General features: G+C 56.9%; 1 protein-coding gene across 3 annotated transcripts; it reads left to right on the plus strand.

Annotated features, from left to right (window-relative positions):
- The first annotated feature begins 389 nt into the window (after nucleotides 1-389).
- PICK1 (protein interacting with PRKCA 1) lies at nucleotides 390-17342 on the plus strand. 3 transcript variants are annotated; one of them, XM_059936942.1, is made up of 13 exons: nucleotides 390-694; nucleotides 846-943; nucleotides 2073-2184; nucleotides 5754-5882; nucleotides 7775-7841; nucleotides 9062-9151; nucleotides 11552-11605; nucleotides 12361-12423; nucleotides 13391-13524; nucleotides 13919-14011; nucleotides 14837-14887; nucleotides 15895-16039; nucleotides 16504-17342. In XM_059936942.1, the coding sequence occupies exons 2-13, from the start codon at nucleotides 903-905 to the stop codon at nucleotides 16776-16778; spliced, it is 1254 nt and encodes a 417-aa protein (XP_059792925.1). In that variant the 5' UTR covers nucleotides 390-694; nucleotides 846-902; the 3' UTR covers nucleotides 16779-17342. The 3 variants fall into 3 exon arrangements, with proteins under 3 accessions (XP_059792925.1, XP_059792926.1, XP_059792927.1); XM_059936943.1 differs by having other exon boundaries at nucleotides 390-597; XM_059936944.1 differs by having other exon boundaries at nucleotides 390-544.
- Nucleotides 17343-18202: the final 860 nt, after the last annotated feature.

An 18202-nucleotide genomic window follows, 5' to 3' on the forward strand; every position in this document is an offset into this window, starting at 1 on the left:
CTTCCCCTCTCTGGCGCTTAGTTTCCTGGCCTGCAAAACTCCTGTTAGGCTGGCATCTCGAAGTATCCTTCCAGCTCGGACACTGTCATTCTAGTAGAGGAGTGACGGCACCCTAGGACGGGGGTGCTGAAAATGTGAAAGGGAAAGTGTCGGGGTTTGTAGTCCGCTGAACTTCTCTGGAGGTGTCCCCGCCTAAGGATGCTTCCGTTGCCACGGCAACCAGCCAGGCGGCTTGGTCCCCCGGCGTCCCGCTGAGGAAGCTGGGAAGAACCCTGACCTTACCAAGATGGCGGCGACCACAGGGCAAGGGGCGGGGTTGAGCGCCGTCGGCCTGTCCGGACGTTTCCTCTATTTCCGCTTTTTCATGCTAAAGGGGAGCTTCCGTCAATACTTGTTCTTCTTCCTCGTTCTGGGAGCCCCGGGAGGCAGGGAGGGAAGGGTTGCCTATAGGGACCCGGGCAAATACCCAGTGCGGGAAGACGGGACTTCCGCGTCCACCCGGAAGTGACGCGACAGTCGCGGCCGCCGACAGGTGGAACGGCAGGTGGGTTCAGGTGCCAGCCTGGCCCGGACCCGGCTGTGGTACTGACGCTTCCGGTGAGCGACAGAGGCGAGCTCCCAACGGCCTGGAGACCCGTGGGGCGGGCTCTGGAATCTGGGGCCCCGCCCTGGCCTGGAGTCCCCCCTGTACCTAGTAAGAATCACCTACCCACCCCCAACCCCGGGGTCTACCCCCATCGTCCGGAAGGGAGGGGAGGGCCCGGCTCTCCCACATCGCCGGGGTTGGGGTTGGCATTTAGGCACTGGTTCCCTAAGCCCTGCGCTCTTTTCTTTCCCGGATCCAGTTCCCCATTCCCCTGCCGAGCTGGGCAGTTAGCCAGCCCACTGGAACTCTCGGAACCATGTTTGCAGACTTGGATTATGACATCGAGGAGGATAAACTGTGAGTATGTTGTTACCCCAAGTCCCACTAGTGCAGGAGCCCCAGGTCTCTCAGGTGCCTGGACTTACCAGTTCCACAGACCCTTGCTTCTCAGCAGAAGATTAGGTCTTGTACTGTAGCAGAAATGAATCCTGCCCTTCCAGGAGCTCACCATCTGTAGGGGGCTGTGGACACATTGATGGATAAATACAGTCAGGGCCATAAGGGTGCTAATGGAGAATGACCTGGCTACGAGGAGAACCGAGCAGGCCAAGCAGTGCCTCTGCTGGGGTGTTCAGGGAAGGCTTCATAGAGGAGGTGACAGTTGAGCCAGATTTTGAAGGATGAATAGGAATATCATAAACATACCTTCCTCCCCAGCGTAGATGATCAGTGGGGCAGGTTTTCAAAAATTAAGTTAGTTTCCTTAATAGAATATATCCTCCCTCAGAGCAAGGACTGGGTCCAATGCCTTTCTGTGTCCTCAGCACTTAGTATGGTGCTCAGCATCAATAGGTTGTTAGCAAATGTTTGTCAAGTGAATAAGAGAATAAATGAGAATATTTACCACAAAACACAAATAAGTGCTAATGTATAGTGAAAACTGAGAAGTAATTGAGTACAGCAATTGACAGATGGGTGATGGATAGTTTAACAGGAGAAGGCTTCCTGGAGGAGGTGGCTGTTATGTTCCATATGTGCCTGAGAAGGAGGCAAGGATAGAGTCTGACTCAAATCTTAGAGGGAGAATGAAGGAAAGGGAAGGGGGACCTATTTTTACGGAGTGCCTGCTCTGGGCTGGGTTGGTGTTAAGTGCCTTCCATGTACTTTCTTCTAAGAACTTTGATAAAGTGGCCACTTTTTATCCATACCCTTTTATGGATGAGGAAACTGAGATGCAGAGAGGGTGACTTACTTACCCAAGTCCCACAGCTGATAAATGGCTGAATTGGGATTTGATCCCCCATCAGCATGGCTCCAAGAGCTCTGTGACGTTCCAGCACAAAATGCTGTCTTTTTGGCCAAGTGAGAAAGAGAAAAGCTGTGCAGCACTTGGAGGCTCTTGGGAGTTTTAGAAGGCCTGTCTGTCCCCGTCCCCTCCAGTCATCCTTTCTCCAGGAGACTCAGCTGCACGTGCTTCTCTCTCCAGCGGAATCCCTACTGTACCTGGGAAGGTGACCTTGCAGAAGGATGCTCAGAACCTGATTGGGATCAGCATTGGAGGAGGAGCCCAGTACTGTCCCTGCCTGTATATTGTCCAGGTATTGAGTGCTTTGGAGGTGGAAGGGAGGTGCTGGAGGGGGCGAGCCACCTCCCTGCTCGGGCGTGACAAAGGTTCATTTCTCCCCTCTGCACAGCTGACTCCTCATTCTCTTCAGAGGGGCTTCCCCGAACACCCACTGTCAGTAGGTCCGCCCTTGTTTTTCTCTGTCATTTCAGTCTGTTCTCTTCCTTCTCAGCACTTATCGCCATCTTGTACTCATGGATTTGCTCATTAGTTCTGTATCTAACTTCTTTTCCAGACTCTTTGCACTATGAGGGCAGGATCCCAGTTTGCTTTTTCACTGCAGTCAGCACCTTGTACAATGCCTGGCAAATAGCGGACCTTCACTAAAAATGTCATCAGTGAATCAATAAAATCATCAGCCTTTGGTACTAACACAAGTGAAGCATAGTGGGAAGACTAAAAGACTATGAAATAATAATGGCCTGAGTTCAAATGCAAGCTTCCCTGCTTATTAAGTAGTTACTTAAGCTCTCTGGGCCTCAGTTTCCTCACCTGGAAAATGGGGATATAAAATATGTAGGTCTGGGCATCTTTGGGTTGTTGTGAAGATTAAACAAAATGATATCACACAATGTCCGACCCTTAAGCAGCACTCCCTCGAGAGCAGCTGCTATTATTTTTATGACAGTTCACTTTCCCAGATGATCTGCCAGCGATACTGAACAATTCTGTGGTCCTTATAAGAAGGGCTGCCCTGGTGATATTCTGTCAGCTGTGACGCAGGAGTGGGGACAGGCCTCGTTTATTATGTGGCTGGTCAGAGTCAGTGATCTTTCTGTAGCCTTGGAAGGAAGCTTGCCCCGCTCAGACATAAACTTGACCTGGATTCCAGCTATGTTTTAACCTTCTCAGCTACGTAGCCATTGGTGGCAGATGGGAAACTGCAGTTTCTCTGAGGATCTTGCAAAAGAATCACTTCTAAGGCCTTGAAGATGGAGATTCCCTGGATCTGGTCTTGCCTGCTTAGGGTGTGGCCTTTACGAGCGCTTTGGCCTTCTCTGGTCCAGGAGGTGTTAGGGAGGCCTCCCCCAGGCCTGGCCTCCTTGCCGTCTCCCTGCCCAGCCTCCCTCCCCTGCCACCTCCCCCTTGCCACCTGTGGGGGGCCAGGTTTGTACTTAATATGAACTGTGATTATAAAATAATAGAATTGATTTTTTTCAAAAGTCAATTTTAATTTTATTCAAAGACTGACTTGCTTTGAACAAGTCAAGAGTACTAAAAGGCCGGTGTCAAATAAGCAATCCCCTCTGCTCGACGCCTTCTCACCACCCTTCCCCCACCTCAATCCTACCCCCACCTCAATCCTACCCCCACCCCAATCCCAGAAGCAACACCGCTTCCCACCCTTTTAGCTGTTGATTCAGGTATGAGGTCCCATTTTTCTCAGTAAGATGCTTACCCTGTTATTTTTTGGTCTATCGCTTGTAAACATCTGTCAGCTTCTCTCAGTATAGGAGATAAAAATTTAGCTTCCTTCCAAAACCTGTTTCTTCTCACTCTATCTTCCCAACATAGTTATCGTGTCAATTTTGGTTAAATCAGTATCGGTACAACAGATATTATGTTCGGGAAATATTTTCTGAGGGCCTGGCCAGGCTTTTTTGTAGCCACTAGAGAAAAGAAAGCAAGAAAACAGAGACCCTGCCCTCAGAGAGCTCGGAGCCTAGTAACATTGCTGTTTTTTTGTCTTTTTTTTAAAATGGCATAGTGTTTGCATATGACCTCTGCACATCCTCCCGTATACTTTATTATTATTATTATTTTTAAAATAAATTTATTTATTTACTTATTTATTTATTTTTGGCTCTGTTGGGTCTTCGCTGCTGCACGTGGGCTTTCTCTAGTTGCGGCAGGCGGGGGCTACTCTTCCTTGCCGCGAGTGGGCTTCTCACTGCGGTGGCTTCTCTTGTTGCGGAGCACGGGCTCTAGGTGTGCGGGCTTCAGTAGTTGTGGCACATGGGCTCAGTAGTTGTGGCTCGCCGGCTCTAGGGCGCAGGCTCAGTAGTTGTGGCGCACGGGCTTAGTTGCTCCGCGGCACGTGGGATCTTCCCGGACCAGGGCTCGAACCCGTGTCCCCTGCATCGGCAGGCAGATTCTTAACCACTGCGCCACGAGGGAAGCCCTCGTGTGGTTTTATAGGTGAGCAGACCCAGGCTCCTGGCCCAGGTCCCTAGCCGGCTAAGTGGTAGAGGCCAAGTTAGAAAGCAGATCCGACAGGCTCCAAAGCATCCACGTGCTCTCCTGCTGTACCAGATGGCACTGCCTGAAGACTCTAGAAATGCTGGTCCCTGCCCGCCCCCCCACCCCGACCCCCCGACTTAATCCCTGCGGCTGCCTCGGGGGGCCCAGAGGCTTCAGTGCAGATTGTCTGCCAAAATCCGTGACGGTCTGGGAAACGTCCGCTGCTGAAGCTCCAGCAGGATGTGGGCAGGGAGCCAGTGGCTGGCGCTGAGGCAGTGGCATTCCCGTGTCCTCCGTGTTCCCCAGAGAAGGGGTCGTGGAGGGTTGTGTGGGTGGGGAGGGAGCCTGGAGTTGAGTCTGTCCCCCTACTTTCTACCTTGCCTTCCACCCACCTAAGGATGTTCCCAGAGGTCTGTGTCCTGGCCTGCTGGCCGTTTCCAGCAAAGACTAGCTCTCTTTCATCAACCCCCTCTGCAGGCCCTTGGATCCCCACTGTTCCATCTTCCAGAAACAGCTATATATCTTTTATTGTTGTGATCTCCTTTACCATTCTTTTTCAAATAATTATGATGTTTTTATTGTGATTCTGGAAGGTAGCAGAAAGAAACGTTTGTCTTAATTATTTCATTATTTTCTTATAATATTAACGTATATGAAACATCATGAAATATTCTTTCTACGTGCTTTGCATAGAAAACTTGGAAAATAAAGATAAGGTATAGGGGAGACAGCTAATAATTTTGGCGTCTCTCCTAGCGGTTTTTGCCTGATGGGACTTTTGTATTCTTGGGTCCGGCTCTGCACACACTTGTGTAGCCTGCTCACCCCTCGCCCCGAGCGTCCCCCATACATCTGTCCTTTAACAGACACATTCAGCTGCACTCAGCCAGTGAGTGCAGACCCTGTGTTAGGGGTCATCTTGGGAGAAGGGGCTTACGTGTGTGGTGGGGCCCTTGCTCCTTGGAGACAGAGATGAAGTGCAGGAACTGATAAGTGGTGCCTTGGGGCTCCGAGTCAGCTCAGTGCAGCGTTGTTGGAAAAAATCTCAAGAAATGGCTTGGGAGGAGCAAACACTCCTGTGGTCGTGTGAGGTTTGGTGTATTTGATACCAGAAGAGGAAAGTCTCATCAGTCGCATTTACCTCCAGTTCCCCCTTCCCCTCCCCCAAGAATGTGGGTCACTTGTTTCTGGCTGTTAGGGTGCTTTCTCCCCTTGCCCTTCTCCAGCACCACTTAAGGGATAGAGGGCAGAGACCAGGACGGAGCCAGGTGCCGGTTGGGGTGGAGGGAATGACTGTCCCCCACCAGGTTTCTTCCCAGCTTTCCTTTTCTCCCCCGCCCACCCCCCCTTATGCACCCACAGGTGTTTGACAACACCCCAGCCGCGCTGGACGGCACCGTGGCAGCTGGCGATGAGATCACCGGGGTCAATGGCAGGTCAATCAAAGGAAAAACTAAGGTGGAGGTGGCCAAGATGATTCAGGAGGTGAAGGTAAGGGCTGCTGCGGGACTGGGGACACAGAGGCCCTTCTGAGACCTCCAGCCTGCCAGAGGGCCTGGAAGGGGGGACTGGCCCTTTCACAGCTCCCTCCTCGGTGCATCAGGGTCTGGGTCACACCCCGGCTCCCTGGGTTTCTTCCGTGATCATTCAGTAGATACTATTTATGATCCAGGACTTGTGCTGGGCCTTGGTGAGAGAGTGGGCACCAGGACTGAAAGGTCCCCGTCCTCGAGCTCCCAGGGGAGCTGTCAGACTTGGAACCACACCTCAGGGAGGGCCAGTGTGTCCCCAGTCAGGGCCGGAGGCGAAGCTGGAAGTCTGAGGTGAAGCTACCTGGGTCAGTAGACATCCAGTAAATGTCCACTGGGCCATGCTGGGCCCAGGAAGTTGTAAGAGGGAAAGAGGGACCCCTCCCCCTAACCCCTGTCCCTGTAGGAACTTTCAGTCCCCTGGGCCCTGGGCAGCTCCTGGTCCAGCGGATGGTCTCCTGTTCTGCAGACCACACTGCACTCTGCCTGTTCCCGGCTTCCCCCTCCCTGCCGCCGCTGCTCCAGGCCAAGGCCTCTCCCCACAGGGCCCCTCTCTCCCTGAATGGCAGGCAGCATTCCGGCCAGTCCCGGAAGCATGCAGCCCTTTTGCCATTTCCTAGAGATTTTTGCTGCTAGTAACTCTTGGGAATCCAAAACAGTGAAGGAGGTGCAAAGCCACAGGATGATTTAAAAGTCTGAGAGTCAAGCGTCCCAGCTGTATGTTGAGCTTGGCCGAGTGTTTGAGCTCCCTCACCCCATCCATCCAAACCTCTCCTCACCTCCCATCCGTCCTCTGTGTCCTCTGTACCGTGTTTCATTCTGGTACAGAAGTGGGGTGCATGTGCCCCCTCTGGATCCCCTCCCTCATCCCCCCATCTCTACTCACCAGAACCCTCCTTATCCTCCCAGGCCTGTGTCGCGCCAGCCCCTCACGTTGCCCACGAGAACAGGAGCTTTTGGTGTGTGAGCACAGCCTTGCCATTGCACCCAGACTCCCCAGCTCCCACGTTTGGGTGCCAGGCAGAGATACGGCCCCTATTTTACTGGTGCCCAGAGTGGGGGGAAGGATTTGCTTGCGGTCACACAGCTGGACCAGAGCCCAGGTCTGACTGCCACCGCAGCGCTCCTTCCTTTCCCCACAGCTGCTCTCCAAGGCGGCCCTGAGCACACTGCGCTGAGCCTTTTGCATCTACCCCTGATTCACTGCATCGGGTCACTTAGGAGGCAATTTTGAAATCCTGTTTTGCATTTGAATGGATTCTGTCCCAAGTTCAAAGGTCTTAGGATTTCAAGAACAAGAGTGACCTGGGTGGCCTCACGTGGTCAGGGGAGGCTTCTCAGGAGGAGCGCCACCTCTCTTCCAGTCACTAGACTGCAATTCATGTAATTTCCTTGAATTGCATCGGCCTCCCTTGCTGGCCTCAGGCCCTTGGGTGCTGGGGCTGCCCCTGCACCTGCTTCCTCCATCCCAGCACCAGGCACAGAGAACGTGCCGGGACAGTTTGTGGAGTGAATGGAGGGAGGATGGGGATGGTTTAGAGCGCGGGAGAAGATCCTCTGTGTGGCAGGAAAAATGATGTCGCAGAGGTTTGGAGTGTGGCCATGGCATGGGGGTGGCAGGGGCACAGGACATCAGAGATCGCCTGTCAACGATCTCAGTGTCAACAGGGACCTTGTCTGCCCTTGTCCCTGCTGATTCTCCAGGGCCTGGCGGGTGGTGAGAGAAGGAGGGACCTTTTTCCAGGGCTCAGGATTTTTTCATGACCACAAACTCCAGGGCAAACAGGCCTCCCCCGGGAAGGGGCTTGGGGTCCGGGGGACTCCGTCACAACTCTGCTTGTCCTGCTTTTCCAGGGGGAGGTGACTATCCACTACAACAAGCTGCAGGCAGACCCCAAGCAGGGCATGTCCCTGGACATTGGTAAGCTGGGCTGGGGCAGTGGCGTCCAGTGGCCCCATAAGCCCCTGTCCTGCCTTCTTATGACAATGCATCAGTACTCACATGGCTGTGGTCTCTGACTCTTCTGACCAAGCCGATCCAAAGGGCCTGGGAGGACCCAGGGGTACTCCCCCTGCAGCTGGTCCCAGGAACCTGTCCCTGGTTTCTCCCTGCCCTGTGTTTTACCCCGCTTCCCCCAGCCACCTCCTCTGGGACCTTGCTGCCCTAGGGTTGTCCTTTGTAGGGCAGCCCTCCAGCTCACCAGGCCCAGTCCCTCACCCTTCTGAAAGGGAGGGCAGCCCAGCCTGGACCTGGTACCTCATGCCCACCTGCATACCCCTCCTCAGCCCTGGCCCCTTCTACGCACCTGCTCCCAGAAAGGCTCAGGGTCTGAACTGGACCTCAGCTTTGGGGCAGAAGCCAGCCCTTCTGCCCATAGCATGCCCTGGAACATGTTGCCTCCTGCTAGAGGGTCTGGGCCTTGGTTCTGTGGAAGCTTCAAGGCTCAAGAGCTGGACAGTAGCTTGAAGGTCCTCTGGGCTAGCCACTTCATTCCAGATCAAGGCCCGAGATCCAGAGAGACGCTGTGTCCCCTGGGTGAAGGCACACCCAGATCTCTTGGCTCTGGGATCCAGCACCCTTTTCCTACACCCTTGGGCCAGAACCTCCTCCTGGTTTTTAAGGAAAGAGGCTAAGGGCAGATCAAGTCTGTCCTAGAGATTCTTCCTCTAAAACCCTCTGGTCCCATCCTAGTCCCCTTCCAAGGACCGAGTGTGTGACCACATATGCAGTAACCGAGTCTGGAGCCTGAGGCCAGCTGTCACTGATGGCACCTCTGCTCCCGGAAGTGGAGGAGAGATGGAGGAGAGGTTCTCCGCGGTCGGCCTGTCAGTTCGTATCAAGCCTGGGCAGCTCTGGGCTCTCAGTGGTAGCCAGTAGCCACTTTGAGTCCAGGCCTTTGGTTAAGCGCTTTACATATTTACCCCTTCCAGGCTCCCAGCGCCTCCCTCAGGTAGAGAGTGAACAGGGCGGGGGCCCAGAACCCCTCACTGGGACCCTCCCTACTTCACAGTCACCCACACACCAAACCCCAGTTCAGCCCCTTCTGCCCCTAGTGTCGCTCCCAGTGAATCGCGATGGGGCAGGGATGGCCTGGGGGCCCAGACTCTACCTCACTGAGTCCCTTTCTCACCTGGTCCCAGTGTTGAAGAAGGTGAAGCATCGGCTGGTCGAGAACATGAGTTCGGGGACCGCAGATGCTCTGGGCCTGAGCCGGGCCATCCTGTGCAATGGTGAGTCCCCTCCTTCCACCCCCTGACCCTCGGTCGCGGGGGACTCAGGCCCAGGCCTCAGGGGCAGGGGCACCATGGCTGCCCACCAGGCTGCATCCTTGGAGGCCTCTCCCGCTCCCAGAGCATTCACAGTAGTCAGCGGAGGCGTCTTACAGCCAGTGTCCTCCGTTCCCCAGCAAGGGTTCACAGGCCCAGGTCACAGATGAGACAAATTCATGGTGGGGAGGTGCCTCCCTCCAGCTCCCCAGGCTGGTGCCTTCGCCACTGCCCCCAGCTGCTCTCACACAGCCAAGGCCTCCCCCTCCACCCCCCGCCAGCCCAGTTCCACCCTGTGCCCTCTTGTCACCCCAGCATGCACTGCGCTGCTCCCACACTGCCCGCTCTGCCCCGCCTCTCCCCAGGAGGTGGCGCTGCTGCCCGCATCCCAGGGCTGGAGGTGGCTGCCCGCCTCGGGCTGGGGGAAAACCGCGTACACGCACATTCGCGCCCACGCATGTGTGCACACACACACACGCACACACACACACACACACACACACACGCGCGCGCGCGCTCTCTCCCCAGGGGGCCAGTGAAACACTCGGTCCTGCTCCTGCTGTCACCAGCCTGAGTTTATAAATAGCAGCAGCTCTGCTGTGTACGTGTGGGGACAGATATAAATACCTACATACATTGTAGGCTCAGCTGAGCACACTGGGCTTTATTGGCTGGGATGCGGGGTTGGGGGGTGGGGTCTGAGCTTGTTCCAAATGGGGTACAAAAGTGGCGGCTGCTATTTCCAGCTTCTTGGTGTCTATAAATCCCTGTTACTGTAGTTACCATGCGTTGGGATGAAATTAGAACTGGTTGTTGTGTTTTTCCCCCCAGACCTTGCAATTTCCCCAGCCTTAAATAGGGTTTCTAAAATTGAAGCTGTCATGATGTCCCATGACCCAGCTAAAAACAACAGCAGGGCACTTACGTGGCTCCTTCCCTGCCAGGCTGGCCAGGGGCCAAGGCTCTGGGGAGCCAGGGCCTGGAGGCCAGCCCGGTGGCCGAAGCCTCCTGAAGACCTCTGAGGTGCTCCCTTCCAGCCCCCAGAGCCCGGGCCTTCCTCCCTGACAGCCCAACACACAGCCGCCTTCTCTGCCCAGAGAAAGGCCCAGGCCCGGCTTCTGCTACTCCCCTTCTCTCCTGCCACTCTGAAAACCCTGGCCCAGGTCAGCACGGGAGACTGGGGGGCAGAGGGCACCCCAGCCTGCACGGCCCTCACTGTGTGCCTTTAGGCAAGTTGCTTTACCTCTCTGTCCCTCGATTTTCTCTACAAGATGAGCAAAGTAGTCTCTGCCTCCAAGGCTCATGTGGAAGAAGGACTGAGCTGCGTGGAGGGCACTCAGTAAGGCCAGGCCCTGTCTAGGAGGTGCCGGGCAAGGACGCCACCAGCATGGGCCCTGCCCTGCAGTTGCTGCCGGTGCTTCCGGTGGGGAGTCGGGGGTGGACCTCAGCCCTGTTGGAGTGGAGGAGGGTGCCACTCGGTGCTGGTGGGAGTCCCACCCACCCCGATCTGGAATGCGGCCCCCTCCCTGGCAATCCGCTTGCTCCCGTCTTGAGCCCTTGAGGTGAGGCAGCTGCCCCTGCCCCTCAGCTTACAGCCCTTACTGTCCCTGCCAGTCACGGCCTGGCCACTGTCGCTGCTGGACTGTGAGCCTTGAGGGCACAACTCAGATTTCACTCACCACGGGCATTCCTGGGCCTAACGGGGTCCGGCACACAGTGGGCGCTCAATAAACTACCTGTGAAGCCAGCGAAGATGATCACCAGGGCCCACTCCCGTGCAAGCTCTTCCTCGAAGCCCTCGCTGAGTTTCTCTCCCCTCCCCGGATTGCTCTCGCCTCTGAGCCGGCCGGTGGTGGTAGGGGCTGCCTTTGAGCCTACCTTAGAGTTATTGTCAAGGCGTCCCGTCTCTCCTGCTTGTCTCTGACTGCCTTGCTCCTCGGCCATCAGCAGGGAGTATGCTAGAAGTCCCAGGGCCTTGACTGCCAGGCATGGGCCTGCCTTCTGCTGGCCGTGGGGAGCCACCCGCGGGCTTGGCCTTGGGGAGGGCCCAACTGGTTTTCACTCCTGATTTCTGGACGTACCCGCATCCTCTTCACCTTTCTGCCCCTTTGCTGTGTCCCAGCCTGCTGGGGTGGCGCTTATCTCAGGAGCATCCTGAGGGCTGCCCTGCCTGCCCCCACTTGTCTGGGCGTGTCGGGCTCTCTGCAGAACACCAGTGAGCCCAGCTGACCCTGAGGTGCCAAATCCCCCTCCCTGGGACCACGTCCTGTGCTGCTCCTCTGGGGGCGACCTTGCCCCTCCCAAGCCTGGCTCAGGTGACCTGTGGGTCTCTCGCCTGACCCTGTGGCTCTCTGATCCCCACAGATGGGCTTGTCAAGAGGCTTGAGGAGCTGGAGCGGACCGCCGAGCTGTATAAAGGTGGGCAGGCGCACCCTCTGGCTGGCAGCCCCGTGGTGGGTTGGGTATCCCAATCTGGGAAGTGCCTGGCACTGGCTCTGCCCTGGGGTGGAGCTCTGGAGCCCTGCTCTAAAGATGATGGCAGTGGGGGCAGAGTGCCAGCCTACACAATTCTAGGACCATGGCCATTAAATATTCTTAAGGAAAAAAAATCTTAAGACATACTTCTTTTTTTTTAAAATAAATTTATTTATTTTTGGCTGTGTTGGGTCTTCGTTGCTGCTCGCAGGCTTTCTCTAGTTGCAGAGAGCGGGGGCTACTCTTTGTTGCGGTGCGTGGGCTTCTCATCGCCGTGGCTTCTTGTTGCGGAGCACGGGCTCTAGGCTCGCAGGCTTCAGTAGTTGTAGCACGCGGGCTCAGTAGTTGTGGCTCGTGGGCTCTAGAGCACAGGCTCAGTAGTTGTGGCGCACGGGCTTAGTTGCTCCGCGGCATTTGGGAACTTCCCGGACCAGGGCTTGAACCCGTGTCCCCTGCATTGGCAGGCGGATTCTTAACCACTGCGCCACCAGGGAAGCCCAAGACATACTTTTTCTGATTGTAAAAGTAATACATGCCCATAAAAATCAAATAATGGCACATGTAAACCTAGCAGGAAGAATCTGAAACCCAGGAACAGTGAGGGCCTCGGGGTGGGGTGGGTGTTTGGAGGCCGTGTCCTGGGCCAGTGTAGTCCCCACCATGTGCCCCCAGCCCCCTCGGTTGGGTCTCTCCCACAGGGATGACAGAGCACACCAAGAACCTCCTACGGGCCTTTTATGAGCTGTCGCAGACGCACCGGGGTAAGGATGCCCCAAACCTGCTGCGTGACCCTGGAAAAACCCTTGTCACCCTCTGGGCTCAGCACCTCCCCTACACCCATACAGTGAGGGTGCGGCCAAGCTCCTCCCTGGGGCCTTTCTCATGCCCATGCTCAGGCAGACACTGCAGCATCTGACCTCAGGCCAGGTTTGGGCTGGGCACTGTCTAGATGCTGGGGTGTAGCAATAATGGGGCCAGCGGGGAGCATGTAGACCAGCTAGTCTTTTTTTTTTGGGCCGCACCGCACGGCTTGTGGGATCTTAGTTCCCCGGCCAGGGATTGAACCTGGGCCCCCTGCATTGGAAGTGCAGAGTCCCAGCCACTGGACCGCTAGGGAAGTCCCCTAGACCAGCGTGTCTTCTGTGGGGCACAGTTACTCCTCCGGGCCCTGTCCCGTCTATCTGTACTGCCGCTTACAATGTACGAGGCCCTTCCTTATTTGTGATCTCGTTTCCTACAAGTTTGTTATTAGTTGGGCAGGGCAGCTACAGTTAACCCCGTTTTGCAGTTGGGAAAACAAAGCCCAGATAGAAAAAGTGGTCACGCAGCTCCTTAGGGGCAGAGTTGACCTAAGGCCCAGATTCCCAGACTAGTACTCTGCCCCCAGACAATTTCACCTCCTTCAACCTTGACCCAGCCTTCTCCATGGTCTGGTCGCTGTGGGGAATGAGGGCCAGCTCCCTTGGATGTAGACCCAGCTTCCTCAAGGTGTAGACTCAGGTGTCTACACCGGAGTCTATATTCCTTGGGGATGTAGGTCCAACTCTCTTAGGGGTATAGATTCACCTTTCTTGAGGTGTAGACCCACCTCCCTTGGGACGTAGACCTTGGGCAGACCTTGGCCTCCAGCCTGCCACAGCCCCCCGCCTTGCTTCTCCCCAACAAATCCCTGGCTTCTCCGTTAAGGGGTCAAGTAGGGGCAGCCTTCAGGACAAACTTGTCACGCAGCCTTTGGGGACGTGTTCTCCGTGATTGGGGTGCGGGAGCCCCAGCCAGCTGCGAGTGAGGCTTTCGTGAAGTTCGCCGACGCCCACCGCAGCATTGAGAAGTTTGGTATCCGGCTGCTGAAGACCATCAAGCCGGTAGGTCCTGTGGAACGTGTATGTCAGCACGTGATGGGGGATGGGGCAGTGTGGCGAGCAGAAAGGGTCCTGTTCTGGAGTCGGAGCACCGGGGGGCCAGTTCTGGCTTGGTCTCCTACACAGCTGACCATGGGTGAGTCACTCCTCCTCCGTAGCCTCAGCATTGACCTCCAGGCTTTTTTCTGGCCCTGGCTCCACCAGAGTTACAGCTTGCCCTTGACCTGGTCTGTCTTCTCGTCCTTGAAATGGACAAGGCTGTCTAGGAGTGCCCTTTGGCTCTGACACCTGAGTCCACTAGAAGGATTGACACATCAGTGCCATTCCTTGCCACCGTGGCCAGCCTGACCCCTCTGCCCATGGGGGCTTAAGCGTCCGCCCCATCCTCCCCTTCCAGATGCTGACGGATCTGAACACGTACCTCAACAAAGCCATCCCAGACACTCGCCTCACCATCAAGAAGTACCTGGACGTGAAGTTTGAGTACCTGGTAAGTGGTCTCCAGCCTCTGCGGGGGTGTGGGCCTGGCCTGCTGGGGTCAGAGCCCACCTGGAGATTTGCCCCTCCTCAGTCGGCCACACGGTGGCCAGCAGGGCAGGGCCAGAACCTTGGTCACATCTGATTGAGGAGGTGGGACCAGGGGCCTAGGGAGGTGCTGGGGAATCAGGCAGCAGCCTAGGCCCTGCTTCGACTGTTCAGAGGAGCCCCTGGGAGCCTGGGGTGGGTAGAGCCCTCACTCTGGAGCACTCTGACCCCATGGGAATTCTTTTGGTCACTTTTAACAATGGATTAGACTAGGTCAGTGGTTATAAAGTGGGTACCAAGGGATGTTAATGAGTTTTATGTTCAAATAATAATTCTGTGGTGAAAGGAGATGAGGAAAAATACTCCATCAAAGAGGCCAAGGTCCTTTGCTTGAGGACTTGTCAGAGCCTTTGATAGACCCATACGTAACATGGGTCTTCAGGGGCCTTCCCAAGCTCTTTGGACCATGGAACCTTTTTTCCCAGAGCATCTCTTGGGACTTGAGTGTGGTAAACGCTGGGCTGTCTCTCAGGCCCTTTCCACCCTCCTAGCTGAGTGCCCTCGCTGTCCTGAGCCTCCCGAGCAAAGGCCAGTCTGACTGAGGGGCCAGCCTCTCCCTGACACGTCTCGGCTCATCCCAGCTGAGGGTGCGCAGGGCCCATGAGGCCTGGCACACCGGCTCCTCTGGGTGGCCGAGGGGTACAGCGTGGCATGGGAGGAACTGGGGACATCAGGGTGGGCACCCAGGTGGTGCAGCCCCTCTGACAACCTGGCCTCACCTGTCCCACAGTCGTACTGCTTGAAGGTGAAGGAGATGGATGACGAGGAATACAGCTGCATTGTGAGTGCCACGGCGGGAGGGGGCACGGCTGTGGTATTGGAAAGGCTCAGGGTGCACAAATCTTCCCCTGCCTACCTCACAGAGCCCCAAGAATGGGCTGGGTCTGCCAGGGACACCAGGTGGGCCAGGCCAATCCAGGAGGGGCCTGGGGGTTTGGCCAGGCTCTTGTTTCTGGAGATTTGGGGCGATCCCCCCACCCCTGGCCCCTCCGGGCCTCGGAGTGCTGGCCAGCTTGCTCTGGGACACTCCCAGTGCCTGCTCCCACACCAGCTGCCCCCCAGACTTTGTGGGGCTCTTGCAGGGAAAAACTGACTTTCCTCACTCCTGAGAGGTGGTTTTTTACTTCTTTTAAATTTTTTTTTATAGATTTTTTAAAATTTTTAATTTTTTTTTTTATGTATTAATTTTTGGCTGTGTTGGGTCTTCGTTGCTACGCGTGGGCTTTCTCTAGTTGCAGCGAGCGGGGCTACTCTTCGTTGCTTCTCATGACAGTGGCTTCTCTTGTTGCAGAGCACGGGCTCTAGGTGCACGGGCTTAAGTAGTTATGGTGCGTGGGCTCAGTAGTTGTGGCTCGTGGGCTCTAGAGTGCAGGCTCACTAGTTGTGGCTTGCGGGCTTAGTTGCTCCACGGCATGTGGGATCCTCCTGGACCAGGGCTCGAACCCGTGTCCCCTGCATTGGCAGGCGGATTCTTAACCAGTGCGCCACCAGGGAAGCCCGTTTTTAATATTTTTGATATCAGGGTCCATCTGTGACTAAATATTCACTTATTTAATGTGGCAAGGGTTTGGTTTTTTGGTTGTTTTTTTTCACAAAGCTATCACTAAGCGCTTCTAGCGGTCCTGGCGCCTCAGAAATGGGGAGCCATGGTAGCTTTGAAGAGTGCCGTGCTGTGCAGCGGGGTGAGCCGGTGGGTCGGCTCTGCAGCCTCCCTGCCCCCGCCCCCCTCTGCCCCAGAGCAGGCTCCCCACCCCGCCCAGGGTCCCTGACGTGCTTCCCCTGCCCCAGGCTCTAGGGGAGCCCCTGTACCGCGTGAGCACAGGCAACTACGAGTACCGCCTGATCCTGCGCTGCCGCCAGGAGGCCCGCGCTCGCTTCTCCCAGATGCGCAAGGACGTGCTGGAGAAGATGGAGCTGCTGGACCAGAAGCACGGTGAGGGGTGTGGGCTGTGGGCAGGTGCCCGGCCCGCGGGCCACACCCTGCCTCGGGCAACCCCTACACCATCCTCTCCCCATTTCAGAGCTGGGAAAACTGTGGCCCAGAGAGGTACAGTACTTACCTGAGCTCCCAGGGCCACCGCATGGCAGAGCTCTGAGTCAGACCCAGGATGGGAGCTTCCTGGAGCCTGGCCTGGGTGGGACTGGCCGTGCCCCGTGGGCTCCTTGGGGTGTAGTCCACCATCCCCCCACCCTGGCAGGGCTCCTCCACTGCCTGACTGGGAGCTGGGAGGCGGCCTGGGTTCTGTGCAGGGCTGGGCAGCCCTGGCCTTGCCCCCTCCCGGGGCACGAGGGGTCAGTGAGGTGCATGATGGGATGCCCAGGCGGGCAGGGAGGGTCTTCGCCACGCGCAGGCAGCCCCGGCCCACTGGCGCCCGTCTGCCCGCCCTCCTGCCCCAGTCCAGGACATCGTGTTCCAGCTGCAGCGCTTCGTGTCCACCATGTCCAAGTACTACAACGACTGCTACTCAGTGCTGCGTGACGCTGACGTCTTCCCCATCGAGGTGGACCTGGCCCACACCACGCTGGCCTACGGCCTCAGCCAGGATGAGTTCACTGACGGCGAGGACGAGGGGGAGGAAGACGAGGAGGACACGGCAGCCGGGGAGCCGTCCAGGGATGCGCGGGGGGCTGCCGGGCCCCTGGACAAGGGCGGAAGCTGGTGTGACTCCTGAGTGCCCCCTTGGGGTGCGGATCTGGGGGGTAGGGCGAGTGGGAGGATGGCAGCACGGGAGTGGGGGCAGGGCTGCCGCACAACAGCGTGGCGCATAAAGGCCTGCTGGCTTGGGGCGCCTGCCTCCCTGCTCCTCTGTCCCAGCACAGCGAACCCGGGCGCCCGCCCAGGAAAGGCACTGGGCCGTGGCCTGGGACCTGGACACTGGCCCCTCCACCTTCCCTCCCCACCTCCCCAGCCAGCTGGAGAGCTTGGTCTCTGGACCTGCCTTAGGAAGGAGAAAGAGGGCAGAAAGGAAGAGGGGCTGGAGGTGGCAGGGAGTCCAGGAGCCGTTCCTCGTGGACACCTCCACTGGCCCCCCGGAGCCCTGCCGGGAGGGGGCCGTGCGTGGACCGCGAGCTTGGGACCAGGGTTTCACGTGCACCCTCACCTTGCCCTAGGCTGGCCCCACCCCAGTCCACACTCACCTCGGCGGCCTTTATTTGTTTTATTCCCTCGCTCAGCCACTTCCCTGGGGAGGGGCTGGGCGCTGGGCCTGTAGTGAATAAACACAAACCCAGATGGAGCCGGGCTCTTTGCAGTGGCCTCAGACCCTCTCTCCCCTCGACGCCCCCTCTTCTGCCCCCTGATCACCAAGGCGGGGCAACAAGGTTTACTGACATTCCCTTTATAGCACTGACTCCTCACAGCAGTTGTGTGGATTAGCACTACTGTCCCCATTTACAGATGGGAAACTGAGGCTCAGAAGAGGCTTGCTCAAGGCCACATGGTGTACAGGGACAGAGTGGGATCTGGACTCAGATCCATCAAATTCAGAAGACCCCACTTTTCCCCCTGCCTCCCAGGCTTTCTGCTCTGTGGAGCCTCTTATATCCTCCCTCATCTTTGATCCGTCAGTGCTTCTGGCCATGAACTCAACCTTTATCTGGGGAAGGGCAGGGCAGATACTGGGTCAGGAGGACCCGAGGCCCCAAACTGGGGAGAGTGCTAAGGGTGCCCCGGCCATTCCAGGTCGCCTGTTCTGCCAGGGCCGAGGGGAGAAGCCCAGTGGGCGGTACCACGCTAGTACCCCGCATGTCCGGCTTCACCTGGGCAGTCCCAGTCCACACCTGTGGCCCTAGTGTGATGATTTACAGTGGCCCTTTTCACTCTCAAAGTGTCCCTGTTTGGACCATGAAATATGTGCTCGTCCTGAGAATGGGAGGGGTGCAAGAGGGTGTGAGAGGTGGGCAGGGTCCACAATGGCCGGGGCGGGGGGTAGTTTCCTGCTTATTAGGTTTGCGCGTGTGGGTCCCGGGCAGAGACGCGAATGGGATCCTCAGGCAGGATTGGGAGTGTGGAGAGAGGGATGGGCTGTCACCATGTAGATCCCCTAGAACCGTCAGACTATACCACCTCCCTGAGGGGGCAGCCAGTGTGGAGGCC

Source organism: Balaenoptera ricei, chromosome 10 (assembly GCF_028023285.1).
Source record: "Balaenoptera ricei isolate mBalRic1 chromosome 10, mBalRic1.hap2, whole genome shotgun sequence".
NCBI lineage: Eukaryota > Metazoa > Chordata > Mammalia > Artiodactyla > Balaenopteridae > Balaenoptera > Balaenoptera ricei.

Coding starts and splice junctions, on each gene's coding strand:
- PICK1 (XM_059936942.1), top strand. CDS start 903: ATGTTTGCAGACTTGGATTATGACATCGAGGAGGATAAACT. Junction 5,883..7,774: donor AGATGATTCAGGAGGTGAAG/GTAAGGGCTGCT, acceptor CTGCTTTTCCAG/GGGGAGGTGACTATCCACTA. Junction 11,606..12,360: donor GACCGCCGAGCTGTATAAAG/GTGGGCAGGCGC, acceptor TCTCTCCCACAG/GGATGACAGAGCACACCAAG.